General features: G+C 45.6%; 1 protein-coding gene across 14 annotated transcripts in view; it reads left to right on the top strand.

The window, feature by feature from the left end:
* The window catches only part of DBN1 (drebrin 1), a 43,909-nt gene that overhangs the window by 10,169 nt on the left and 5,757 nt on the right, over positions 1-27,983 (top strand). For 4 of the 14 annotated variants that reach the window (XM_078385554.1, XM_072989915.2, XM_072989913.2 and 1 more), the window contains 10 exons: positions 13,439-13,494; positions 13,803-13,915; positions 17,827-17,901; positions 18,300-18,446; positions 18,947-19,024; positions 19,182-19,333; positions 23,627-23,690; positions 23,949-24,008; positions 24,580-24,691; positions 26,761-26,901. In XM_078385554.1, coding sequence (XP_078241680.1) covers positions 13,439-13,494; positions 13,803-13,915; positions 17,827-17,901; positions 18,300-18,446; positions 18,947-19,024; positions 19,182-19,333; positions 23,627-23,690; positions 23,949-24,008; positions 24,580-24,691; positions 26,761-26,901 — 998 coding nt within the window. Of the gene's footprint in view, positions 1-11,166; positions 11,333-11,385; positions 11,575-13,438; positions 13,495-13,802; positions 13,916-17,826; positions 17,902-18,299; positions 18,447-18,946; positions 19,025-19,181; positions 19,334-23,626; positions 23,691-23,948; positions 24,009-24,579; positions 24,692-26,760; positions 26,902-27,983 lie in introns of those variants that run through there. The other 10 variants (XM_072989921.2, XM_072989917.2, XM_078385555.1 and 7 more) reach the window with 6 other exon arrangements.

Here is a 27,983-nt window from a genome sequence, read left to right as displayed (position 1 = left end):
TTCTTTCTTTCTTTCTTTCTTTCTTTCTTTCTTTCTTTCTTTCTTTCTTACTTTCTTACTTTCTTACTTTCTTTCTTACTTACTTTCTTTCTTTCTTGTAGGAGACCCATAATGATGCCATTTATAGAGAAAATTGGAATGGAGGGGAGTGTAATTATATTCATCCACAGAGACAGACAGCGTTGTATAGTGCATGTATAAATAAAGCCAGTGATTGCCGGGGTGGGAACCAGCTTCACTTAGTCCATATCTCTTAATTGGGGATTTTGATACATTTTCCTACAACGTGGGTAAACCTCCCCAGATCTTGGGTCTTCCACATGTGTTGGGGTGATGGTAATCTCTTTTATCCTTAGCTTCTGGGGATGATGGGAGTAGATCAAAATATCCAGCCCAGGAAAGGCTGACATAGGCATTAAACAGAAGTTTCAAGTCAGCAAGAACCCAGATGGTCTTGGGTGGGATGACAACAGAGTTTTTTCCCCCTCTTTCTTTTCCTCCTCTCCCTCTGTGTCTTGGCTAAGGCTGTTTATTATGCTCCTCATACATCTGGGCGTTCCTGTCATGGGAAGGTCCCATATAAAGGCTTAATCATCCTTCAGATTTCATACAAATAGAAAGTAAATGCACCCTTCCACCACCACCACCAGCTCTGGAGAAGTAGTAAGACTCCACAAATCCCTGTGGAAGATACTGGCAACCGCAGCCACAGAGCTGGCGGGGAAAGCAAAGAAGAGGACAGACGTCCATGCGTGTTGTCCACCCACCCACAGAATAGCTGCTGGTGGAGCTAGTGGTAGCTGTGCAAATGGGAAGCTGGGATGTGTATGTCAAACTCTGCTGAGCAAAGAGCAGCAACAGCAGCAGCTGCTGCTGTGCTTCCACACCCATCCATGGGGAGCAATTATATTTCGGGGTTAAGCTGTATCTGGCCCCTGCCAGCAGGCAAATTGCTGAGTTTGGAGGCTTTTACAGGGGCATAGGGAGCAGTGAGGTGAGGGAGGGAGGGAGCTGTCCTCTCCCACATCACATGGTGATGGTGCTGCTGCTTGTCTGACGCTCCTGCCCTTTGGAAAAAGCTCTGTCCCTTCCTGGTTGCTCGTGTTCAGATGGCTGCAGGTGCCCATGGCAATGTCGACTCCAACACTGCATGAACTCAGGGCCAGCCTAGCAGTGGATGAAGGCTACTAAAATTAGCTACCCATTGTTGGAATGAAGGGCAATGTGGTTTCTGGATTTTGCCGGGCTCAACTGCTCATCAAGGTCACTTGGGAAAAGAACACAACGCCTGTCTTAATTCACAGATAGTTTGTGACTTCCTATACCAGTTAGCCATAGTCCCCATTGATTGAGGGGTATATTCCAGAGCAGTAGTCAAACAATGTGCCATGTCCCCTTTCCTCAGAACCAGAGCTTCATGCTTCTGAAAGGAATCCTTGTATCTTGCAGGATGATGCAGAGGCTAGAGCATTGGAAGGGAAACTTTGACCTTCCATATATTTTGGACATCAACTCCCGGAATATCCAGTGGTGATGAATTGTGGGACTCATCGTCCAATGCATTTCGATGGCCAAAGGTTACCTGGCTCTGGGTTAAAAATTTGTATGTGTAAACAGAAGCAATCTCAGTCCATCACTAGTTCTCAGCCAACTTATTTTTCACCATTGTTGTGCTGAAAAATGAGAGTGGCCTGATCTTGCCTGAGCTCTGCAGAGCAGAGATAGAACCCTGCACTCCCTGGATGGGACTATAGCTCCCATTGTCGTTTGGCTAGGCTGGCTAGAGGTGATGAGATTTATAGTTCATCAATATCTGGAGGGCCACCCATTTCCTGGAGACCTACGTAGTCCTGCTGTGGAGAAGGGATGCCTAAAAATGCCTTAGCTAAACCTAGAGATTGACTGGCTTCTGTGGGATGGATTGATACAGAGATGAAGATCCTCTCCTTTCTCTTCCAACTCAATCCACCAGCTTGCTTTTTAAAAAATGGGACTTTTTTTTTGCCATTCCCTCCCTCTCTCTCACACACACACACGCACAAACACACAGACACAGACACAGACACACTTTTTTCCTTTTGGTGGAAACATAGCAGTCGCCCTGTATCCAGTCCTCATGGCTCTTCATCTAGAATTTGGCAAAGTTTCTGTGACCGAGAGCCAACATGGCTATCGGATTCTAGGAGCTATACTCTGAAAAAGTAACATTTCTAAGTTCCTCCCTTCCCAATGCAAGGCTTGAGTCACAACTGTAATTGAAGAACTTTATTTAAAAACTAAATAGATCTGTTACAGAAAATGAGACGTTACGAGATGGTCAACAAAGCCAACTGTTATTAGACAAGGCTAGATAGGTATTGGTAAAGCCCAACACAAACAAATCTTGTGTCTTCCCTGTGCCCCCTTCTTGTCATCCATGCTTCTCCCAGATTGAAAAAAAAACTGGGAAGCTGTTCTGCTCTTTCCCTCAATATTGCAACTTAAACCTGCTGTTTTGTCTCATCCCCTGCTGAGATTTGCTTGTTAGTTCTACTAAACGGGTTGCGTCACTGGATACTGGCATCCCTCTTGTTTCTAGTCAACTCACACTGTAGATTTCAGCAGGAAAACCAAATGGGTTCCGTTGCAGCATCAGAGCATGCAGGTCTTTGCTTAGCAAGGAGGTTTCTTGAATGAGATTTTTAAAAACTTTGTTACTATTTTAATTGAAGTATTGGGTACTGGGTTTACTGCCATGGTGACAAGGTTTAGGGGGTGGTAGTGAAAGATACACTGGGCGAAGCCTGGTTTGTCTTAACGATGGTGAGAGAGCATTCACAAAGCATTGTCCATGAACTATGACGATTGTAGCCCAAATACAAACTTTTCTAGGCTTTAACTGGCAGCACTAATTAATCCCTGCCTTGGATACTACTGTATCTTCCATACAGTAGACTCAGTCAGCATGGTTGGTTTGTTTCCTGAAGAAAGCAACCCAGTTTCCCAGCTGTTGAACTGAGGGGGTTGAATTCTGGGAGAGAAAAAAAAGTACGGTTCTTCCCCACTAGCCTCAGTGGCGGATATATTTACGGAGGCGACATCATCTGGCAGACACCTAGCAAATTGGGAAGCAGAGCACATTGTCTGGAAAGCCCCTAAATCCCCATGTTTTCTGATGTGCCAACACCCCCAGTTTTCCTAGCCTGACCCTGGGCCGCTGTTCCTTCATTTTGAGCAGCACTATGTACTTTGACATGCTTTTTGTAGATGCTTAGCTGTGTATGTTAGTTCAGCTTCATTGTTAACATCAAAATGAATTTCCAAGTATTGGACGACATTCTATCCCACTAAATCTCTGGATTTTGGTTTGTGCCCTTGGTACTAATAAGAAGTAATACTACCCAGACAGTGTTGAGGCTAAGGGGCATTCTACCTTTTTAACAGACTACCTGTATACGGATGCTGTAATGAAAGAGTGGAGGGCCAGCCTGAGACATTTTTCTGCCTGAGGCAGGGCAGTTGATAATGTCCCCCACTCACCCAAATCATAGTGCTCAGTGCTGTAGAACAGTGTGTTTCTTGGCCCTTGAGGTTTAAAAAAGGCCACAAACACCTCTTCTTCACCCCCCCTCCCTTTGCTATTTTCAAAGCAAATAACAAATGGTTGCAGGAGTCAGCCACTTCACTCTGCCTGACAGTGAGGCCAACTAGTCCTGAAGTGGAGTTTCTGGGTGAGGACTGCTACGGACATTCATTGTCCATCATCGCATTGAACCTTTTGGGAGCCTGGAAACCATCAGTGGATGCACAAACTTCTCCAGGCAGGATTGTCACCCCTATCTCCAAAATTCTCCCTCTGTCCTATGTCAGGAGAATGCCTTCAGGGCCCCCATTAGGTTAATGGGGAGTCTTAGACATGAGCATGTTTGCAGTATTCATAATCAGTAATGTACAGCTAATGAAGTTTCTGCAAGCTATGCCAAGACTATGCAGTGCATTTTCCCAGTTTCTTCAAGATCTCTTGGCCTCCAGTACCAGTCCTGCACTCATCGCCCCCTGTAGCTGGCCATGAATAACCCAACACATTTGCTGGGCACTTCCCTGAGCTCCTGCCTGGACTAGACCAATACACAGTGTGCCCATTAAGAGTTTCCCACCCAACTCCCTTTGTTGAAGTCTCAGTGCCAAGGTGTGCCTGAATGCTGTTTTCTCTCAAAACACAGTTGCAGCTGTATTCCAGGAAAGGGTCTGGTCCTGAGCTGCCAATTAGGGGATTTGGCTTTTTGGATTAGAGTCAATCTCATTTGTGCCATTATCTGTGTCTGGCTCCCTGCAGGGTAGCTGTTGCCTTGCCCAGGCCTGCCTCAGGAAAGGCACTCCATGGCATTGCTGTGCCATGGACACTAGGAAGCTATGTGAGATGCCAGGGGTAGGAAGTCTTACAATGTGAATCAGGAGGGTCAGGAGCCAAGCATTCAATGTTCCACCAAGCAGCTATTCTCTCAACACGTCTCCAGTCTTTTGCCATTCCTCCCTTGGCCAGCTTTGCTGATACAGTACCTTTCATTGCCAATCCCTACCCTTGCTATGGCACCCTCAGTAATTTCCCTGAGGTCCTTTGAGGCAGTGTTAGCTTGCAGAGGCTGCATATGGTGATGTGGGTGAATACTTTCATCCATGATTAATTCGAGGCCCCATCTCCTTGTCTCCATCTCCCTGTCCACATAGACGAGGGGTAGCCTTTTGTATACTGTAGCCCCAAGGATTCGGTCCATCTCTGTGTCCAGTTCACACTCTTGTTGGCATTCACTGAAAAAGCAAGCTAGAAGTAGAATTTTGTGGGATTCAACCTCAAGTCCTAGCTACACTTCTCTTAATGGTTTTGCGGATGTGTTTGTGTGTGGCCCACAACTGTGCTGTCCTTCTGGGCCCCAGGCTAGTTAACCATTCCAAAAGAACCCTACTGGAAGTTTCAGTAGAAACAAAAGACACGGCCCCTCCCCCAGTCTAGCTCCTGACACAGGTAATTAGCCAAGATGACCAAGGTTGTTTGTGTCCCAAAAATGGAGTCTAAATCCAGATTGAAAAGAACGCACAGCAGGAGCAAAGCTGTGTTAGAAATTCAAGGATGGAGCCCAACATGATTTCAACAAACGTTTCTATCCAAAACCACAGTAATGCAGAGATGGGTAAAAGTGAGAGAGGTGAGCTTACCAATTTCTCCTTACGAATAAACAGTATGTACAGAAGAGGTCGTTTTTCCTTTAGATGAGTTCCTTCCATGCCGCTTGTTTGATGCTAGGTTAAAATTGGCTGGGAGTAGAATTACCTTATATTGTGCTGGTTACTTATGCCCCATCACCTTGGAACTGAATTACAGCAACCCTAACAGGGCATTCAAGGTAAGTGAGATATTTAAGGAGCAGCCCGTCACTCTACTACCCCACATTGGGTACCCATCGGGGATCAAAACCCCAGTTTACAGTAGATAATTGAAGGTATGCAGGAAAGGTTAAAGTGACCACTAATTCTTCCCTCCTCCTCCCACTTATGAGGCAGAGGATGCTGTACTCATCTTATAGTGTGTAGATATACCCCTAAGGCACTCTTTTGTGGGTGTGTTGTTGGTTCCACAAAATGGTATTAGGACTCAGTGCACTCTGTACCAAAGACATACAAAGGATGTGCTTGGAATAAATTATGCAAATTAATATAATTTGCATCCCATTATTTGGCATAATTCTATTTCTCTAATGATCAGGTTATCAAAAGGATTTGGAATCTTGAGGCAAGAGCTGGGGTGGCAGAGGAGGGAAGAGAACTGAGTCAAGAGGAAGGGCCTGGAGTAGGTGGGCATGAATAATAGCTGTGAGGCAGAAAGTGGTGTCTGCAGGAGATCAGAATCCCACCCATCAGCCTAAGTCCTGCACAAACATCAAATCAAACTACATGGTTCTAAATTCATGTTGGCAGCTGCAAGAGCCAGACTCTTGATTTAAAAACACACATGCCAGATAAGTTTAGGAAACTAAATTCTGTGCCAGCTAGCAAATTTGCCATTGTATGAAACATGTACGCTGTTACATTCACGGTTCACATATGGCAGCATCTTTCTGGTCACAGGCTGTACTGGCCCAAGGCATGTTGCCAGTTGAAGCAAAGTCCAAATGCCTGCGCTGCCTCTCCTTGTGGTTAATGGTAGAAAAAGCTTTGGTGCATCATCACAACAGGAAGGCCTGCTCTCATCAGTGATGTACCTGTGATGGCAGCTTGTTTCATTTTGCTGTATAGCAAAGCCAGCCCAAGGCACATTGAGACATGGATGATGATGGAGAAGCCTGAGATCTGTGACTTCCGGGTGAGGTCTGTTCTTTCTCGCAGGCCTTCGCATGTCAGTGTCATTATTCCCCAGAAAGAGACATTAGCAAAAGCGTTTAACGTAACAAATGAGCCAAAAAGCAGGGACTTGCTCTCCTTTCTCCCATCAAAGAAACTATGGGATCTCTGAGGAAAAGAGTGAACTTCATACCAGGTAGTGTGCCGGGAAAACTAGGGTCTATTTATGAAGATTTGGAGGGAAATTTCTTGTGGCTTTATGATTTGCAATGCTGGTTTCATGCCCTTCGTCGAAGAGGCTCAGCGTGGTGTCGGGAGGGTTTATACTACTGTATTTTACTCTTCCTACACTTCCACTAAGGGTGACTGGCCCAAGAGACAAGATTTAAAATGATAAGGAATTATGGACAAGGCAGTACTTCCTATACCTGAACTCCAGCTATCCATGTCAATTGACAACCCACACCGAAAGCAAGCATGGTATTCTGGGGGAAATGTTGGAAATGGACCAAGGAAACCTGGATTCAGATCCTCATGGAGCTCTGAGGATCATTTGCTAGTCTTTGGACAACTATTGTAACCCTATGTTGGCATCCAAGATGTTAGTCACCTCTACACATGAATAGGTTTGAAGCTGTTCTGCATAGCCTATCCTCTGATGTTGCAAGCTTGATGTAATCTTCCCTGTTGCCATTTGCACGAACATCTGCAGAAGGGAGTCTTACAGAGTAGTTCCAAACCTCATGGAGAGCCAGATTGTATGGCAATATACTCACACACTACAATACACAAGCAAACTTCCTATTTGCAGACACGCTACAAACAAAATCCGTAGTAAATCTTGGTGGCAAACTGCTGTAAGTCAAGAAGTCAGCAGAGGCATTTGCTGTCATGTATCAATTTGTGTGAAGTGAAACACTAAAGCAAATACCTCTGCTGACTTCTTAACTTATAACAATTCACTGCTGAGATTTAAACTGAGTGCATTGCACTGGCAGATGCAGCTAGGAGGATCTTGGCCTATGAGTGTCAAACTCTCGGTTACAATACTGTATGACATGAGGGGACTGTGCCACCTGATCCAAAACCCTGCTTGCATGTAGAAACGCATATTATTCTGAAGACTTGAATCGAGTCTTTGTATCTTCACAATTTCATTGTGAGCATTAGATGAAAGAAAAAGTCCCCATGAATTCTACCTGAGCATCTTAGAGGATGAGAAACACAGGGATTTGCCTCACACAAGAGCTGCCATGTTATATTTCTATCCCAGTAGCATTTATTCCAGTTATTCCCCCACCAGCTGGCACACTTCAGATGTTTCAGACGGACCTGCCATAATTCCTAAACAGCCCTGGCTGGAGTGCTGGGAACTGTAGTCCAGCAACATTCCAGAGGGCAGCAGGTTGTAGAAGGCTCCCCAACTGTCTCAGGCGAGGGCCTTTCTCATCACACCTGGCCCTTCAAACTGCAAATATCAAAGACTAAACCTGGTAACTTTTGTATGAAAAGCCTATGCTGTGGCTTCTCCCTCCAAAACGTGATAAGTACACTCTGTGCGCGTGCTGCATGTGGCATTCATGTTAGTATAAGCCACAGTTATCAGTTGTCCTTTGTTTCAAGAAATGACCTTTATATCAGAACATTGTAGCTCTATTGAACACCATAACATTGACAGTACTATCCATCCCAATGCCTTTTTCTCCCTCCCTCCCCCTCCCTCCCTGTCTTCTCCATCTTCCTGCTTCCACCCACCCACCCCCCGCCAAAAAAAAGTCTGACAAATCAGATGCAATACTGTGTTTAACATCATTCTCAGCCAAACATTTTGAGTGTCCCTCCAGGATGTTTGGATAAAAATATGCTGTTCTGAGAACCAACAGATAGCTAGCTTTCAGCTGATGGAGGTGCTTTGAGCAAATGGATGACCTGTCAAACTATTTGATGCATGGCAGAGAGAGCCAGTGACCACATTAGGTTCATAATGCCATGAATTGCCAGTGGCTTTGGATTTTAGAAAAATCCATGGATGTCCCTTTGTGTCAAGTTCTCTCTCCTAAAATAATTAATGCTGATTAAGTACTTCATAACTGTTTTAAATCCCTTTTTAATATATCTTAAGGTGATTTGAAGAATATATGTCTTTTTCTGCCAGTGCTGGTGAAGGGATAGACTATCAACATACAGTTTTCACATTTTGGCCATAGCCACATACTGAGCATCTTTAGCATTACCACAAGAGAGAAACAAGCCAGCTGGCATCCTCATGCCCAGCACAAGACCTGGTAAATCAACAGGAGAATCTGGGCCCAAAGTCAGGGATCCTAGGTAGGCAAAAAGGCCTTCTGACAGAAAAATAAAACTGCAACTCTGTTTATCAGTCACATTCCTGTGATTAACTCAGGGCATTACACACAGTCCCATTGACTGAGCAGTAAGAGGCAGGTTTGTAGCCTGGATCCTGCTCCAGTCAAAAAGCACATAACCATTAAGTGAGATGGTTCACCACAGATCTCAAGTCATCCTGGCAACTACTCCATTCTCTGACATGTCAAAAGTGCCAGACAACAAATTATTGTGGCAGTAAGGAGGTGGGCTAATGCAAATGGACACCTTTCCACGGGATCTGGGGGTGTTGGTAGAGGGTGTTCACCCCTTTTGAATCCTGTACAGTGGTGCCCTGCTTGATGACGATAATCCATTCCAGCGAAATCGCTGTAGAGTGAAATCGTGGTGAAGCGAAAGTTTAAAAAACCCATTAGAATGCATTAAAAACTGGTTAATGCGTTCTAAAGGGGGAAATACCTCATCGTCCAACGAAGATCCTCCATATGGCAGCCATTTTCCGGTGCCTGTAAAGCGAGGAATCTGTCCTAAATACAGCGGGGAGCCATTTTGCACAGTGGGGAGCCATTTTGCAACCCACCGATCAGCTGTTTTAAAACCATCGTTAAGCGAAAAATCGGTTCCTGAAGCAGGGAACTGATCATCGTTAAGCGAAAAAAACCTTTGAATCATCGTTTTGCGGTCCCAATAGCGATCGCAAAAAACTCATCGTAAACCAGATTCATCATCAAGTGGTGTAATTGTCAGGCGGGGCGCCACTGTATTTGGTATTTCTATAAAAGCACCCACGTAAAAACAATAAATGCACCCAGGTAAAAACTACATTTAGGTCAACCATCCAAAAGTGTAATTATCAGAGCTTGCCATCCTAGAATTATTTCTGTGGATGCCTTTTCATCTGCCTGATGTGCCTTGGTTCAAGCGACCAAAGGCAGCACAATAATCAGTACCTTTGCACTAAAATCAGAGCCTGGAAATGTTTCTTGTTTTGGATTACACAGTCATGCTGACTAGAGGATTCTGGGAGTAATTGTTTTTGTTTTTAAGTACAGTATTTCCAAGTTCTGGAGAAAACAAGAGTTATCTGCTGGAGAAAAAGACTCTCTAGGCAAGCAATCTGGCCTCACGGTGGTCAACCAGATATTTTTGGAGAGCCCACAAACATAATGGCAATCTGTGAGAGGCAAACCATAGCTTGAGCAAAGGTGTGTGGACTTCATTCTGGTGTGGGTGTGGGTGTGGGTGTGGGTGTGGGTGCGAGCCATTCCCCCTCCCATTGTTCAGACCAGTGGCTGCTGGTCATGAGAGACACAACTGTTTCTCATCCTTGTGGCAATATAGAGCCATGGTACCAGTCGTCTTATCCACCACGCCGAATCTTTAGCTGTCTCACCTGCAGTGGTAAAGAACCTTGCTTCCATGGCTAACTGGAGAAGAAAGACCCTGCTTTTTAAAGATCCTGGCCTTCTAGTTCTCTGGGTTCACATGCAATCCTTCCTTCTCCAGTAGCAAAGGACTTCTCACTAAGAAGCATGGCGATCGCTGACTGACTGCGTGGTAAGCCAGTGTTTTCTTGAGCTGTAGCCACACAAGGGGTGGCTTCAGGCCATAAAGGCATCCAGCCCATGCTGTCGTTCTGACTCTAGCGGGACTCTGGACGAAGGAGCTGAGGCCATATGGAGCCCCAGCCTGTCCTGGAATGCGAACAGTAGAAGAATTTGGCCAATTCAGCAAATGGAGCGCATGACGTCCAGAAAGAGGCCCAACTCAGCAAACTCCCACTAGAGCTCTGGAAATGCGCAGCGGGGAGGGTACCTGTGATGAGGATGATGGTGGCGGCGGCGGCGGCGGTGCTGCTGCTGCCGCCCAGGGCAGGAGCTGCGGATGGGCCAGCTGGCTTCCCGCGCCCTTCCATCCACGCAGGCTCCACTCCCGCCGCCCCCCCCACACCCGGGCAAATCACCTCGACACCGTCATCTGAAACCGTGTCCCAGCTGGATGGCAGTGTGGTTGCCATGGTGACAGCGGGATGCTGGTTGCCTCGATAAGCCTCAAGATTTCAAGTCTCTCTCCGCCCACGCAGCTTTGGGCCAATGCTCCCGGCTCCTTCCTGCCTTCCTTCCTTCCTTCTCTCTTTCTCCTCCTCCTCCCTCCCCTCCTCTCCCCACCAGCCCGGCACGAGGGGACAAGGAGAGCAGAGCCCGCGCGCCCGCGGCGCCTAAAAGCCTTGCCGGCTGAGTGGCAAAGAGGGAGGGCGTGGACTTTCTTTTCCCCGAGGCCGCGCTTGGAAGGGAGGGCGGTAGCTTGGAGACGGTCTCTATGGAGGCCCCTTCAGACAAACCGGGGAGCTTCATGAATATGCAGTGGCTGCAGCTTTAATTTCACTATATTCTCTTTTCTCCTTTCCTTGCTCCGCTCCACCCCACCCCCCACCCGCTTCTGAAGGCAGGCAAGCTGCTTCCAGAAACATGCGTAGGTTTTCCTCTCCAGGTGGGCAATGCTTGCGCCACCCTGGCGGGGCAAGGCATTCTCTTTCACGCACTCCCTTTCCTTCGTTAATTTCCCCCTATTCACGGGAAGCCCCCGCCGTGCCGCGCGTGACCTGCAGTTAATGTCAGCCAACCAATGCAACGCTGAAGGCGGCGAAGGGCTTGGCTTACCTTGCAACGAGGTGATTTCCCCCCTCCCCCGGTTTATTATTAGGCGGGCAGGCGTATTGCGGGGAAACGGGGAGCCCTGTGCGGAGCCAGCGCCTTTTGTTTCCCCTTCCCTGCCAAGCTGTAGCTAATTTGGAAGGAGCACGGAGGCGAGCGTGTCAGCGGGAAGCGGGAGAAGCGGCTCCCCTCACCCTTTTGCCGGATCCCACTTCCACAAATACAGGATATACTGTACATGCTCCAGGGGAAACCGGAGGTAGCAACGTGTTCCAGCACAAAGAATGTGCCTTATTTTCTGCCATTAACATGTATCGGCTTACATGTATTGATTATGTATCGATAATATTAAGTATTGTTGATTAGTCAGAGACGGCGTGCTTGGCTCTCCCGTTCATTCCTCCTCACGACAACCACGTGCGGCCGATCAGTCTAAGAGAGAGGAACTGGCTCAAGGTCCTCCGAAGAATATCAAAATAATAATACAGTAACAGATAACTTGGAGGGCAGAGCTCTAAAGTTAATGCCAATATTTGTGTATATGCGTGTGTGTTTTAAAATAAATGAATTCGAAGTGCGGGTTTTAATCTATGAAGTCCGAAAGGGCTTGAGTCTAAGCTATTTCAGGGACTTTATGAGCCTGCTCAGGTTTTAAGATCATCAGGAGAGGCCGTTTTCTCAGTCCCACGAGCCTCACAGGCTGGCTTGGTAGGGACAGGAAAGAGGGCTTTTTCTGTTGCTTTTCCCAGGCTTTGGAACTCCCTCCCACAGGAAGCCAGACTGGCACCATCTTTGCTGTCCTTCTGCAAGCAGGCAAATACCTTTTTCTTCAGACAGGCTTTCCCTTAGTGACTGGCTGCCTAAGAGTGCTTTAGAACAGATGATTTGTATTTATGTTGCTTTTAAAATTGTTCTTAGTAGTGATTTTATTTGCTACTTTAAATATAATATTTAATTATTTTTAAATACTGGTGTACTTACTGTTTTTAGCATTTAAATATTATCTTTTTAATGATGTAAACCATCTTGGGTCCTTTGTAAGGGGAAAGGTAGAGTTAAAATATTATAAATAAATAAACTAGAAATTGAAAAAGGCAGATGTTTGATCCATATCCAAAATGACCTTGGGGAAAAAAATGCAGAATTCAGCATTAGGTAAAGGTAAAGGTTCCCCTTGACCATTTTTGTCCAGTCGTGTTTGACTCTAGGGGGCGGTGCTCATCCCCCTTTCCAAGCCATAGAGCCAGCGTTTTGTCTGAAGACAATCTTCCGTGGTCACATGGCCAGTGCGACTCAGACACGGAACGCTCTTACCTTCCCACCAAGGTGGTCCCTATTTATCTACTTGCATTTGCATGCTTTCGAACCGCTAGGTTGGCGGGAGCTGGGACAAGCGACGGTCGCTCACTCCGTCGCGTGGATTCAATCTTACGACTGCTTGGTCTTCTGACCCTGCAGCACAGGCTTCTGCGGTTTAGCCCACAGCGCCACCACGTCCCTTACTCAGCATTAGGTACAGAACTCAAAATTTTGAATTTCAATTTTCACTTTAAAATGCAAAACCAAACAGAGATTTTTATGCTTTGGGGATGGTGGAGCTGCTAGGCTGCTGAGATTTCTGAACCCTCCGTGACTTTCTGGTGGGATTTTATTGTCCTCCGTAGTTATTTAGTTTTCCTGAGGACAATTACAATAGAATAGATGGTTTAAACTAAGCCAATATTGATGAAATCTACATTAATGTTCCTAATTTTTACAGATCCTAGCTTTCAGTGTATGCGTGCGTGCGTCTGTGCATGCATGTGCATGCACTGAAGTAGTAATTCCTCTTGTGCAGAACTGTAAAAAGAGATATACAGAGACTCATTCTTATTGTAAGAGCCAGTGTAGTGGAATGGATAGAGTGTCAGATGGGAGATCAAGAGATTTTGGGTTCAAAATCTCAGTTGGCTCTGGAAAGTCACTAGGGGCTGTCACTGATTAGACCACTCCTTAAATATCTCACTTAACCTGAAAGCCCTAGTTTAGGTTGCTGTAAGTCAGAATCAACCTGGCAGCACAAAACATGCACATTCTTGTTTTACCCACTACATTTAACCTGTTGGGGTGATTCTGTCTTCCAGGGCTTTGTACACCTATGAAGATGACTCTGATAATCTGAAGCTGGCTGCCTCAGGAAGTGAGTATTTTCCTACTTCCTTATTTTGTTTTGCCTCTCCAGCCCTAGCAGTTTTCAGTGTCCCAACAGCTTCCTTCTTTCTTAAGTTTAAAACCCACCCACCCCCTTTCTTCAACAGGCTATCAGTGGGCTTTCATTGGGCAACAGACGACCTGTGGCCCTTGGCAGGATTATATTCAAAGGGTGGAGGGAGCATTTTCACATTGATAATGCATTCTTCCTCCATCCTTCCACTCCTTCCCCCAAAGGCTACAAAGGTTTTGGGCAATTGTCTTGTGTCCCATGAATGTGTTGCTTTCTTTCCTCAGCTGGTGGCCTACAAGAGCTCTCCAGCCATTTTGAGAATCAGAAGGTGATGTACGGATTCTGCAGTGTCAAAGATCCCCAGGCCACCCTACCTAAATATGTCCTCGTTAACTGGGTAAGGCCTACTTCTTCAAAAGAATGGGCGATGCAGGTTGCCCTATTGAAGTGATATAATCTGTGTGCACAATATCCCATTAACATTGACTGGTCCTCACACACGGAGAAGAGTTTTGTATCTTTTTAGAGTTGTGCAGGAAGGGGAAATTCTGCCAGACACAGCTTTTCCTGTCACTGCAGTCGTGTTGGTGGAGAAAACTACACAATGAGAAATTCCATTGTGTGCTTTGTGAAGTCCTTTGGACTCTCCAGACTAGGCAGGCCCGTGTAGATTAGAGTTCAACATGAACCTAGTCAGCCAGATATACAGTGATACCTTACTTAGCACTCAGGATACATTCTAAGAAAACAGGGTGCTAACCAAATCAGCAGTAAACAGGATTTTGACATTACACAGTACCTTATGCCAGGAGTTCTAGAGGACCAGTCTACCTCCAATGTAGTATGGATAGACCATGTCCACATCACCTGGAGACCTAGTCTCTCTCCTTTAGGTAGACCAGGCCCTTGTGAAGCACCACAAAATGGACACTTGAGTACATACACTGTAACAAATCAGTGCTAAATAGTGCAGTGCTATAAAATTGTTGTATCATGTGAAGGCTATGGGTATGTGCTTGAAAGTTCAGCCTTAGGGCCAGTCACAGTTTATTTTACTTCTATCTGAATATAATGTCTGTTTATGAAATAATGTGTACCCCATTTTTTGTCATTTTCACATGTTGCCACAAATTTAGGGATATTTAAAGCTGGCTTTAATAGGGACAACACAATGACCTTCCAAGTACAGTGGTGCCTCACTTAACGGGCGCCCCGTTTAACGACGAATCCACATAGTGACGGATTTTTTGCAATCGTTTTTGCGATCGCATTGCGATGTTTCTAATGGGAAAAAATCGCTTTGCGATGATCAGTAAGCTGTTTCGCTTACCGATTTTCGCATAACAATGATTTCCCAACAGCTGATCGGCGGTTCCAAAATGGCCGCCGCGTAGAAAAAATGGCCGCCTGCTGTGTTTTCGCCCGGATTCCTCGCTTACCGGGCAGCGAAAATGGCTGCCGTATGGAGGATTTTCACATAAAGGTGAGTTTTTTGCCCATAGGAACACATTAAACGGGTTTTAATGCATTCCTATGGGCTTTTTTATTTCGCATAGCGACAAATCCGTATAGCGACGATTTTGGCTGCACAGATTATCGTTGCTATGCGGGGCACCACTGTACATAGAAGTATCTACTGGAGGATTGGGCTTCCATTAATGGATCTGCACTGCCCTCTAGTGAAATTAGACTCTGGATTGTCCCTAACCATCCAGCAAGTAGATTGCTGTAACACAGTTTCCCTGAAAATAAGACCTAACCTGAAAATAAGCCCTAGCATGATTGGTTGTTGTGGGTTTTTCGGGCTCTTTGGCCGTGTTCTGAAGGTGGTTCTTCCTAACGTTTCGCCAGTCTCTGTGGTCGGCCTCTTCAGAGGACAGAGTGCTATCCTCTGAAGATGCCGGCCACAGAGACTGGCGAAACGTTAGGAAGAAAATCCTCCAGAACATGGTCAAAGAGCCCAAAAACCCACAACAACCATTAGATCCCGGCCGTGAAAGCCTTCGTGAATACCTAGTATGATTGCTCGTAATATAAGCCCTACCCCCGAAATAAGCCCCAGTTAAATGAAACCCCGCCCTCCACCATTGTGCAGCAACCAGAAGAAGATGACATGACTGTATTTGAATAAATGTAGATTGTTATACATGAAAAAATTAAAACATCCCTTGAAAATAAGCCCTAATGCATTTTTGGACCCTGTCTTACTTTTGGGAAAACACAACACATTTTGCTCCTCACTTCATCAGGATTTTCTTCCTGCCCATGCTTGTGTCATCTAAGTCATATGCTGGATAGTAACAGTTGTTAAACACAAATTTTTGGATACAACATTTTAGCAGGCATTTATAAATTCATTAATTTATTTGAAAGTCTTCCTGGAAGTACGAAGTGCTAACTTACCTTAAAAAAAAACTAAAGGAAGAAGTTGCAGCTGAAGTAAACAACCTTTAAAATCCAGATATTTGAAATAGCCATCGTACTGATTTCTATGAATTCATCAAGGATTGAGAATTCTGGGCAGCTGTTTCCTGTTGCTCTTGCTTGACTAGACTCAAGTGGTGAAATATCATGGCATGTGGGGTGCTTGTAAGTAAGTCAGGGAAGAGCTTGTAAAAAAATTATTTGGGGGCTTACAGTTCTCAGCAAAAGCTGCTGACTGAGGGATTCTGGAAGCTGTAGACGAAATTTAAGAAAATATTTTTTAAAAAATAAAAAAATAAAAGTATTTGAACTGTGCTCCAGGATGGTGCAACTAGGGGTGCTTCCGTATGTGGCTTTTATAGGACATCCTCTCTTCGCAGAATTTCACCCAGGCTCCAGCCAACAAAATCTTCCATTTGTGTTTGCCTCTTGCATTATCCCACTGTGTCTTCCTGTTTTCCTCCTTTTTCTTATTACTGGGAATATGTTAAGGAGGAAAAGACAAAATAGCTTCCATGGGAAAGCACTTAGTATATAGAGGCAGCTGAATGTTGCACCCATCTGCATAGCAAAGTGGTTATTGCCCTTTTATTGCAACACCACAGGGTCTTGGTTGTCAGCCACTGATTAAAAAAAAAAGGATGTCACACATGGCTGGATTCTGCAGAGTAGGATTTCTTTGAGACTGCAGCTTCTTTGCAGTGAGTCTCTATGTGGCCATAGTACAGCATATAGTCATCTGCCTAGCAACAGTCCTATCCCTCTCTTTGGGCTGCCACATCTATTCTTAAGAAAGTGTGCTTCCAATTCTTGCTTCTTAGCAAAAGGTCCCAGGAACCCTTTCAGAAAAGAATGGCTGTTGCAGAGACTGAGGAAGAACATCAGGGGCAAGAAGGTTGCTTCCTCAAATGGTTGTCACAGTGATAATGCCTGCTTTTCTGCTTTACACCCAATATTGCGGAGATGGGTCCTTCTGTAGCATAAACAGCTGTATCTGCCTTAGGAACATAGGAAGCTGCTGTACGCAGAGTGAGACCATTGATCCATCTACCACAGTATAGTCAACTTGTAGAGGCAGAGATTCTTCAGAGTTTCCTAACTGTGTTTGGAATCCCTGGTGCTACCTGATGCTCTCCTAGTAAATGCTATCCAAGCCTGACCCTGCTTAGCTTCTGAAATCGAACAAGATTGGATGTGTTCAGAGTCATATGGTGAACTGTACTGTACAGTCCTGTTCCAAACCCCAGGGAAACCTGTTGGGTTTCTTGCATACTTTGTTTTATGTGCCAGCCTTTGTTTTACTAACTTTTTATTTTTAAAATATCCTGCAGATTCAAGGCAATAAAATATCAAAATGTAATTAATTGCAGCAACGTACTTGAAACAGTCACGACTTTATGAAAGTTCGCGTTGTAACAGATGAGCCTACATTCCGTTAAATGCAATCTAGCCTAAACAGGCCTCTAAGGAAAGATGTAAGGCTAAACATGCACACCCCATAACAGTAGTGTTTTAGGAGGATGGGACCCCTACAGAAAAGGGTCTCTCTGTCTTGCCAATCATCCTGATACGTTTCCCCAGTGAGCATGTGAATCAAACCACTATGGCTGTCCGGAGGGCCCAGGGTGATTTGCGTAGGTGCAGGCATCTCAGACTTTTTGGAGGTGACCACTGGCACTTTACCTTGGGTTCTGAAGAGCATTGGCAACTTGCACAGCTCTTACAGAATAAGCCCTGAGCAATGGTTGCACCTTCTGGGCTGTCCAGATCTGCTTCCAGTAGGGTGTATGTAGGCACATGCAAAAAAGAGAGAGAGAGAGAGAGCCTACTTCTGTCAATGCATGGTATGGCATGTCCCATGATGTTCTTTCTTATGCTTGGCAGGTGGGAGAGGATGTTGCTGATGCCCGCAAATGTGCCTGTGCCACCCATGTGCCCAAAGTGGCAGAGTTCTTCCAGGTCAGTGATGAGCTATCGGTGAGAGGTGTGCAGATGGAAACGGGGGAGGCTGCATCCAAATGTGGAGGTGACAGCCAGCTTACACTTTTGCAGCATGGGGCCGGGCTTCATGAAGAGGTGGAATACAACTGCTCCATGTAAATTCTGTAGAACTGAGCTGTTGGAAAGGGGTTTGTGCTAGTTGAGGTGACAGTCAAGACCTTAGAAAAATTACTTCTGGGCGGAAGGATGCAACTGCCAAGATCTCCTAGCTATTACTTTGCAAGTTGCAGTCCAAATAGGTAACTTCTCCAAACCTGAATTTTAGTGATTGTATTTCTAGGCTGTGCCTTGATTTCTTGTTTCAGATTACTGGACCTCTCTGTTTAACTGTATGACTTAAATGTCTGTCCTAATAGGGTGTGGATGTGATTGTCAATGCTAGCAGTGTGGAAGACATTGATCCAGGAGCTATCGGACAACGGCTCTCCAATGGCCTGGCCCGCATCGCCAGTCCGGTCCTGCATCGTCTTCGCCTGCGCGAGGATGAGAATGCCCAACCTGTGGTAATGCTCTTTTCTCCCTCTTCAACCAGCCAACCTCACATTTTCTTTTCCCTGTGAAAGACAAGACAGAAGCAGCAGGAGGACACCAGCTAATTTGGAGGTTAAGGAAGAAGGCTTTAAAAAGGAGAGATAATATCTATGGCCTTATATTCATTTTATTTCATTTCATTTACATGCCACATTTCTCTGAGTTAAGGGATCCAGTTAAGGTGACAGCTAGCATACAGTTTCATGTGCACTATGAATACTCCCGAAGAAGTTATAATCTTCCCTGAAAAGTTTCTGAGACCATTTCTAGTGAATTATCCCACACTATTATTATGCATTATGAAGTGTAGCGGTGTTAATGCCAGGCCACTCCAGTAAAAAAAAAAATCAGGCAGCAGCCTTTTCTTCTGGGTTGGAAGCATCTCCTGCTTGAAATGTAGGAGCACACAGAAACACTTACCCATGCACACACCCACACAGACACTTCCTTTAACAGGGTTTTGTCATTTCAGGGCACCACCTATCAGAAAACTGATGCCGCCGTGGAGATGAAACGACTCAACCGAGAGCAGTTCTGGGAGCAGGCTAAGGTAGGCGAGGGAGTTCTGCCTCTGGGCAGGTAACCCACACACACACACACACCTGTAACCCTGGCTTCGCTTGCCTTCATTGCCTAGTCAGCCTTGTGGTGCAGTGGCCTGATCTGAGTGAGGCTGACACCTACGGTCCTTTTCCTGTCCCTTGTAGAAAGAAGAGGAGCTGCGCAAAGAGGAAGAGCGGAAGAAAGCCCTGGATGAGCGGCTGCGTTTTGAACAAGAACGGATGGAACAAGAAAGGCAGGAGCAGGAGGAACGCGAGAAACGCTACCGGGAGCGCGAGGAGCAGATTGAGGAACACAGGCAAGGGAGTCAGCCTGGGAATCTCGCTGTGGCAGTACAGTAGGGTAGATGAAAGGAAGAGAGAAGGCAAGGTTAAGGTTTATTGCCAAGCCACATTAGATAAATGTTAATTCGTGTTGCACCAGTAGCTAGGGTCGTTCCTGTTGCATGCTCTCTGACAGTGCCACGTGTTAGGTTCAGAATATTTTGAGCCCTTATATTCCCTTGCCTTTCATGACTCAGATACCGAGAGTGTGTGTTCTGATTGATTGATTTGCCTTGGTCCTTCCTCCTCTCCTAGGGTCAGACCTATTTCCTCCTTCATTCCTTATGATACAGTGATGCTACCAGCGGTAATACAAGAAAATCTGTTTCATGTGCTTAGTCAAAATAGTCTCCTCCACCACCACATTTCTCATTGGCTGTCAAGCTGCACATCCTCCTGTCTGGCCTCACTGCCTCCTGGTTATTACTGAACCTTATGCCACCTGTGCCCATTTTAGTGGGGGTCCGTTTTAACTTGTGGCTAACATGAGGATTCAGTTTGGTGGAGCTCGTCATTGAACTAGTTTGTCAATGTTTTGATGAGCCAGTGAGCTGTTTGACACAATTTTCAGTAAACATTTCTCCCAAGGATCTTATTTTTTCAACATGCCTGTAAGGTAGATTAGTCTGAAAGACAGTTATTGGTTGTGGGTTACACAATTATGCTTAATGGCTGGATGGGGATTTGAATTTGCCCCAGCTGCGTGCAAGATTTTATTCACAAAACTAGTACTCTTTTAAACTCATTGGTTTTGGAGAGTCTTGGGGTTCCTTTTATTATAAGCAAAGTTTGAAAATAATGCATTAAAATAATGATGTTGGGTTTTTTTAGTAACTAGGGCCAATGGTGTTATTTTTAATCATTTAACACATTGTACATGATGCTAATATTGGTCTTTCTCTTTCATTCTGTTTGGAGTAATAAATAACATTTACTTGTTACTTCATAACATATTTAGGGAGATTCTGGGGAAATTGAAGGCATTTCTGGACATTTAAAAATCACTTAAAAATAAACAAATGCTAACATGTTGATAAAATATTGCTAAGAAAGAATGTAATACAATGAGTGGGGAGTTGTTGGCAAATAGCATGTAACTACAAAATTTTTTTTAAATACATTAATGCTAGTATGTTAGCTTTTAAAATAACTTTTTCAAGCTCTGTTTGGAAACTTACACAAGGACAAGTCATGGCAGACCATTTCTTCGGAAAGACGACTAGCTGGTTGTTCTTTAGAACAGGGGCTCCTCACCTTTGATTCTCCAGATGTTCTGGACTTCAGTTTCCAGAAGCTTCAGAATGGATTATGGCCATAGATTCTGAAAATCCAAACCATCTGGAAGCCCAAAGGTTGAAAAAACCTATTCTAAGATCACCCGTCAAAAAAGGTGAGGCACCAGATGCTGCTCAGTGAGTGAGCACCCTGGAACACTTGTGAACATAAAGTGGATTGGGATCTTAGGATAAATGTAACAAAAGCAACAGCTAAGGAGCTTCTCTGATGGGTGCCCTAAATTAAAAAGGTAAAGGTAAAGGTTCCCCTTGACAATTTTTGTCCAGTCGTGTCCGACTCTAGGGAGCGGCGCTCATCCCGCTCTTCAAGCCATAGAGCCAGCGTTTGTCCGAAGACAATCTTTCCGTGGTCACATGGCCAGTGTGATTTAGACACGGAACGCTGTTTACCTTCCCACCGAGATGGTACCTATTTATCTACTCACATTTGCATGCTTTCGAACCGCTAGGTTGGCGGGAGCTGGGACAAGCAACGGGCGCTCACTCCGTCGCGTGGATTCGATCTTACGACTGCTTGGTCTTCTGACCCTGCAGCACAGGCTTCTGCGGTTTAGCCCACAGCGCCACCACGTCCCTAAATTAGGATCCTGAAAAAGTACTCCTAAGGAAGGTCCAGGAGCCAGTTTTTGTGTGTGAGAAAATGTAAGCTTGGTTCTTGTGCTGACTGCAAACTCTTGGATTGATCCTTTGTTCAGAGTAAACTCCTCGTTCCTTAACTGTTCAGAGTGTGTGCCTGTGTTCCTGAGTGTCTCTTGTCTGTGGTTCCAGCTGGTGGTAAGCGTCGACTCCCAGCAGCCTAGGTTGAAGGGACATCAGGAAGGATAGGTCTTTTACCATTTCCTTCATATTTGTTTGGGGGCAGGGCAAATGTTCTCCCAGGAGCCACTGAAGTTTTCACTGTTTTGAATTGCATTTGAGTAACCAAAAAATTGAATGAAAATCCATTTTATCGTTTTCAAAGATTGAAAGGATCTTTGCAGCTCACGGGAGGGCAGTGTGTGTGTGTGTGCACCCAGGATGGCAGTGCTGTTTCGTAACTGGTAAAAAATAACTAAGGCTGAAGTTCTAGAGGCCTGAGAGTGAGTCAGTGCCATTGAACTCACTGAGGTTTGCTTCTGAATAAACATGCTTGGAGGACTGAACTGTGTATCTCTTGAGTGTAGCACTAAAAGTCAAAACGGCCTTCAGATTTTGCCATACATCTCCCATTAACCTTGATGGTTGGCTCTGGTGGCTGGGACTGATAGGTATTGAAGTCCAACACCATCTGGAGGCATTCCCATCCTTAAAGCTAATGCATGTGTGTAAAGATAGCAGTGGTGAAATTTTAATGGAGAGTTGGATTGAATGTGTCCTTGATTGGACATTTACGTGGATACCGTTCACCTTCTGCTGCAGAAGAACTATTTTTTCACATGCCAAGAGTGGATCTTGGCTACATTTGTGCCACGTTTTATGCCAACGTGAAGTGGCAGGGTTAGAAATTAGAGTAGCCTCTTGTGAACCTGTCTTAATTGATTTGCAAACAACAACGTAAGAAATATGATAGATTGATTTGAAAAGTATAATTCCTTTGAAGGAAAATCAGATGTAACAATTTTTTTTTAAAAAAAGATGTCAATGAAATCTGATGTGATACAAAATATGATACTTTTGTAGTACATTCAGAGACTTCAGGGACATTTTAGAGGAGTAGCTTGTGAATTACAGGAAGTAATGGCTGTTATTCCTTGTTGACTGTACTGTGGCAGACAGAGGGGTTAGTTTAGGACACCTCCCACTGTTTTAAAAAAAAGGCAGAGCAACATTTAGAGTGGAAGTAAAAGGGATTAATATGAACAATCCAGAATTCAGGAATTAAAAGATGTAGAAGAAATAAAATGTGATGCATTTAGGTCTGACAGTGCAATGTTGGGAAATACGTTGCATGCATCCTTGCTTGCCCCCACCCCAGATTTACCACTGTTGTTCCCAAATTTTGGTGCCTGTGGCAAAAGAAGCTGGCTTTTCATTTTAAAACAATGTATTGGAAGGAGTGTGTGGGGAAATTCCCAGGGAACCCTGCTTGGAAGCCAGCCAAGCAGCAGTTGCATGAAAACCAGGGAGAGCTCTGATAAATGAAGACACTGCAGACTTTATCTTGTTAGTATTCAGGTACCGGTAGAGAAGAAGAAGAAGATGAAGATTAAGATGGCTACCTTCTTCCCCCCAGACGTTTTTATTAAGCACGCAAAACAAGCAAAATTAGCATAAGATAAGAATTTGGCCATAGAGGCGTCGTGTGGTTATCAGTCTTAAGGCATTCCACGCCTGCGCAGAGAGAGAATCATAGAACAATGCATCTTTATACTACAATAACTTGATTATGCTAAACACCAGTGATGTATCCCTTAATAGCCACAAGATGGAACTTTAGACTACAAAATCCCCACAGGAGTGCATTGTGCTACTTTACAGTCAGACCACAGGTGTGCATATGCATTTGTGTTTGCTACTGGTTTGCTGCCCAAATTCAGGGATATGGCAGCAAATTCAGCAGCGCAATAGTTGGAAGAGCAGCCTGTGGTGCAGTGGTTCCCAACCTTTGGTCCCCAGATGTTCTTGCAGTACTATTCCCAGAAATCCTGGCCAACACAACTAGTGGTGAAGAACATCTGGGGATGCAAGGTTGGGAACCACTGCATGGGGCAGTGTTCTTCCTTTTATAACCACAGAGACGTTTCCCATCCCTCTGTTAAAGAAAATTCAAGAGAGTATACAATAGCATCTTTCAGATACATGTAGATTTAGAATGAAAAGCTGGAGGTCAGATTGTTCTTTGTGGCTCCTGAATGAATGAGGAGATTGATTTAATGCTGGGATGGGGAGGAATGAAGTACTGTATGAGAAGGCCAAGCCAGCCTGCAGGCCTACTAAGCCTTCCTGAATTCAGTGCTTGACCATTTCAGACCTTCTTCTTTCTCATCCTATTAGGCGAAAGCAGCAGAGCCTGGAAGCAGAGGAAGCTAAACAGCGGTTGAAGGAGCAATCCATCTTTGTAAGTGATGCTTCAAGAGATAGGGGAGGGTTGCCCAGTTGTGCTGCTGGCTCCCCCAGGATACTGAGAGAGGTAGGAAGTCAGCACCAAGGCTGGCTGGTGACTCTGGGGTCGGGCTCTGCAGCCAGGGTGACACTGGATGAACAGCCTTTTCCTTGCTCCAGCTTTGAGCTAGGTCAGGGGAGAAAATAAAACAACAACTAGGGTCTTTCAGTGTGGTTGAGGTGCCCTGGGGCTGACGCTGACCTCTCTCCCTAGGGGGAGCAGGAGGACGACGAAGACAGGCAGCAGCCCAAAAAGTCTGAGTCGGAGGTGGAGGTGAGTGCGGCCCCGGGGCACAGCATGCATTGTGTAGGCAGCAGAGCGCCAATGCCACCCTACAGGGCTATTGCTGCATGAGGATTGTCACACTGTGTGCAAAGCATCAGCACGAGGCAGGGGAACCTCAGTTTTGGTTATCATTGTCATGTCGAGAAGATGGAGTGTGATGTTGATGAGTGGCAGTCTATGCTTAAGCAAGGTTGGGGGTGTGTGTCCCCTCTAATTTTGGGGAGCTAAGCACGCTCCTAGTGGTGTTTGTCTCTTCCTTGTTGCTACATGTTCATTTTGTCAGAAGCCAGTTTGTGGTGCTGTCTCTAGCTGGTGTCACTATGTGCTGCTGCTGCTGCTGCTGGGTGGGGCATGTGGGGCGCACTTTTATGTATGTGGCACGTACCATATTTTGTCAGTGTTGCCCTGGCAGCTGCATGGGGTAGATGGGACATTGTTGTGTGTGGGAGGGGTGACCGGTTCAGTCTGTATTTGAAACAAGGGTGGTCAGTGTATGTTGAATGGCGGAGCTGCCTATGACCTTTCTCTGTCATGTCTTTTCCCCCTTGCATCCTGGCAGGAGGCAGCAGCCATCATTGCTCAGCGGCCCGAGAACCCTCGTGAGTTCTTCAGGCAGCAAGAGCGGGTGGCTTCGGCCAGTTCAGAGACGCCCCCACCCTTCAACAGAACAGGTAAGGAGCCCCACCATGGCCACCTGGTGGGGAAGGAAGAGGAGAAGACCAGGGAACTTGGGAGAGTTGGCTGGATGAGTTGTGCACAAACATTTCTAATGTTGAAACACAATGAAACAAATCGTAATGTTGGAACATGACTAAATTAAAAACAATTCAAGATGGATCTTTAAATGGAAGGTTGGTGTGTGCACCACTGAGGGCAATGCAATGAGTTTCCAGACTCACAGATGGTTAGAACTGGGATAAAAGTAAAGCATAGTATTTTTTAAAAGCATCGCAATTCATTTGGACCCAGAATGGGACAAAGATAGGTAGTTGCTGTGTCTTGTTACAAGGCAAACAGTGAGCATCCGGGGAAAATAGCATGGTGGCAAATACCTAAGTAGCAAATGGTAGCACATAACCAAACTCTGGAACTCACTTGCACAGGATGTGGCTGGGCTCAAAAACTCCAAAACTTTTTTATATGTATGTGTATTATTTTAATAAATCAGTATGAACTACTGTACTAGAATATCCAAATTATTAAAGAGTTTTGATAGTTTTGATGAGTTTTCAAGATTAAATTATTTCTAAGCTTAGAGTGAGCATCTCTTATTTATAATTTATGTCAACCTCTTTTTTTTTAACTGCTTTTCAGTACAAAAAGAAGCAGTAGTAGTCCCCAGGGCAGTGTAGATGTAATCAGTAAAGAAACAGTCCTTGCCTTCAGGCTTCCAATGAAAAAGACACAACACAGAAGCAAAAGGAGGCAGGAAAGAAGGGGAAACAAAATTAGGAATTACAATCTTAGCTACAAAGTTCTTGTAACAACAAGCCAGATTGCATATAATAACGCATCTCATTTGAGAATTTAAGACTGATATCTGAAGTTAGGCCATAGGCACTGGTTTAGGAAATGTTCCACTGTGTCTAATTGTGTGGGGAGCCAGTCATTTCTGCTCATTGCTTCATGAGGCTTGAATCTTATGGCTGGTTTCTACAAGCGGTTTCCCAGGTGAAACATTTTGAAGCGGTATCTACAGAGCAAGCAGTTGCCTGTTTTAAATCTCAGTGACACTCTAGATATCTGCTTAGATTGTTTGGTTTGGGAGCCCTTGTTATTTTGGCCATCCTTGGACAGGAAGTGATCCAATAACTTTGGAACAGAAGGGAGGTAATAGCAAGTCTGCTTATACCACTGGAGTGTGGTGTTTGTGGAATGGTGTCACTGAAACTGGTCACCTTGATGAGTATACCTATCTATATGCAGGCATAAAAGACGAGAGCAGGATGAATTATTCTGTGTTAGATGAATGCAGGGAGACCAGAAGTATTGCTTGGGGTTAGAATCAGTGTTGTCCCAGTGCGCTTGTGTCTCTGGGCAAGATTCCCCTTAAAGCTGCTTCTGCAAATTCAGAGGGTTTTTTTTGGGGGGGGGGGGTCCAGCTTATGGGTGCTGCAGGACCACACATCCTCCTACATTATCAATAGTACTACTAGACTGTTGCTTTCTGCTGAGGAGCTCTGTGACACCTTTGCCTCTCCCTGTAACCTACGTTGGTTGGGCTGTTTTTGCTAGAGAGGACTATCCCTGCCTGGGATGAGCAAGAGCTTTTCCTGTGCATTGTGCTCTGGGGTTTGGACTTCCTGCACAGTAGCTTGGTTGGGCTGGCTCTTTGGGGCACCAGGCTGTCTGTTAATTGTAGAACTATTGGCATGAGCTTGTTTCCCAGCACCCTCACTTGTGCCTCCTGCCTCTTAACCTACACACTCCCGCTCCACCTTCTCACACTCCTTGGCCTTCCTTGTGCAGTCTGTGTCCTTTTGCACTGCTCTGTCAGGGCTCTCGTGCTCCCTAGGCACTGGCTTTGCTTCCTGCATCTCCCTGCCCTGCCACAGGCAGTGCCCTCCAGCTCTCCTTGACCCCCCCTCACTTTCTTTCCCTGCCTCCCCAGCCCTTAAAGTGGGCACTGATTGCCCTGCGGCATGAGGGGGGGCGGCTGATGGCTTGGGCAGCTGAAGGGGAGACTGACCATTCTCTTCTGCTTTCTCTGTCTCCGTCCGTCTGTCTGTCTTTCTCTCAGCAGGTCGTCTGCACTGTCCTTTCATAAAGACACCTGACAGTGGGCTGCCTTCCTCCTCCTCCTCCTCCTCCTCCCCTCCACGGACTCCCTTCCCCTATATCACTTGCCACCGCACACCAAATCTCTCCTCCTTCTTCCCATGTAGGTAGCCAGGCCCTGGCCGGGCTTTGGGAAGCTGGTTTGGGGAGGCAGATACTTAAAGGGCCTTGCCCCACCCCATGCCTTACTTTTGGCCATGCCCCTCCCAGTGTTACCATCCCGGTACCTCTCTGAAAGGAGGAAATAACGTCCATGTGGCTGCCCAAGAAGCAGGCCCTGCAGAATGAACCTGGGAAGATCCAGGGTTTGGCTGCCCTCTCACATTTCCTGCATGGTGGACTGGCTTCCTGTGTTCCAAAGCATAGACCCAGGGGAGGGTGGGGCCTTGGCGCTGGGCATCTGCATACAGTAGCTGCCATCCTCAGGACAGCTGATTGACCCCTGGGTCTATAATAAGGAAGCTTTTCCCTTCCTGCCCTTTCCTCCTTAAAATAAAAGTAAATGACAACCGCTGCCACCTTGGCAGGCAGGCTACTCCAGAAATGCTTCTCTGCCAGCAGCTGCATCCTAAAGCTGGATCACACTGGATCACAGTTTTGATGTTACGCAGATGGGGTGCAGTCTCCAGTATAAGACACCATCAGGCTGCCTGCAGTGGGCGAGGAGAGGCTCTTTTGCCCTTGGCCAAAAAAGGCAGGGTGGGAGACAGATGGAGTGGGAGCCTAAATCTGTACATAGGGAAAATGTAGACATTCACCAGCCTGCTGGGGCCTTGATGATGCTGGGCCAAGGGAATGCAGGGGAAATGGACCTGGGTGACATGGGGTGGGGCATAAGATGCTGTTACTGGGCAGTCTGGGTATGTGATGAATTTTGCAGGTCTGGGGTAGAGATGATCTGCCAGTGTTGTTCCCTGTTTAGATGTTTGCTGTGGATTGTTTTTCTAAGGTAGTAAAAGACAGGATTTATCCAATTATTGAAAGTGAGGGAGGGGACAACTTTTTTTTAATGCTGAGGATTGCAGAGGGGAAATTTGTTGGGGGGGCCATGTGACAAGAGTTGGTGGGAACACAGACAAAAATGGAAGAACCCTGCAACTTCTTTCTTTCTCTCTTGCTCTCACTCTCCTTCCCCACCTAGCAGGCTGCTAGAGAAAGGGACAAAGGGCATTTTTCAGAAGCCCG

The sequence above is a fragment of the Pogona vitticeps genome, chromosome 2, assembly GCF_051106095.1.
Source record: "Pogona vitticeps strain Pit_001003342236 chromosome 2, PviZW2.1, whole genome shotgun sequence".
Lineage (NCBI taxonomy): Eukaryota > Metazoa > Chordata > Lepidosauria > Squamata > Agamidae > Pogona > Pogona vitticeps.
This window is presented reverse-complemented; position numbering and strand designations above follow the sequence as displayed.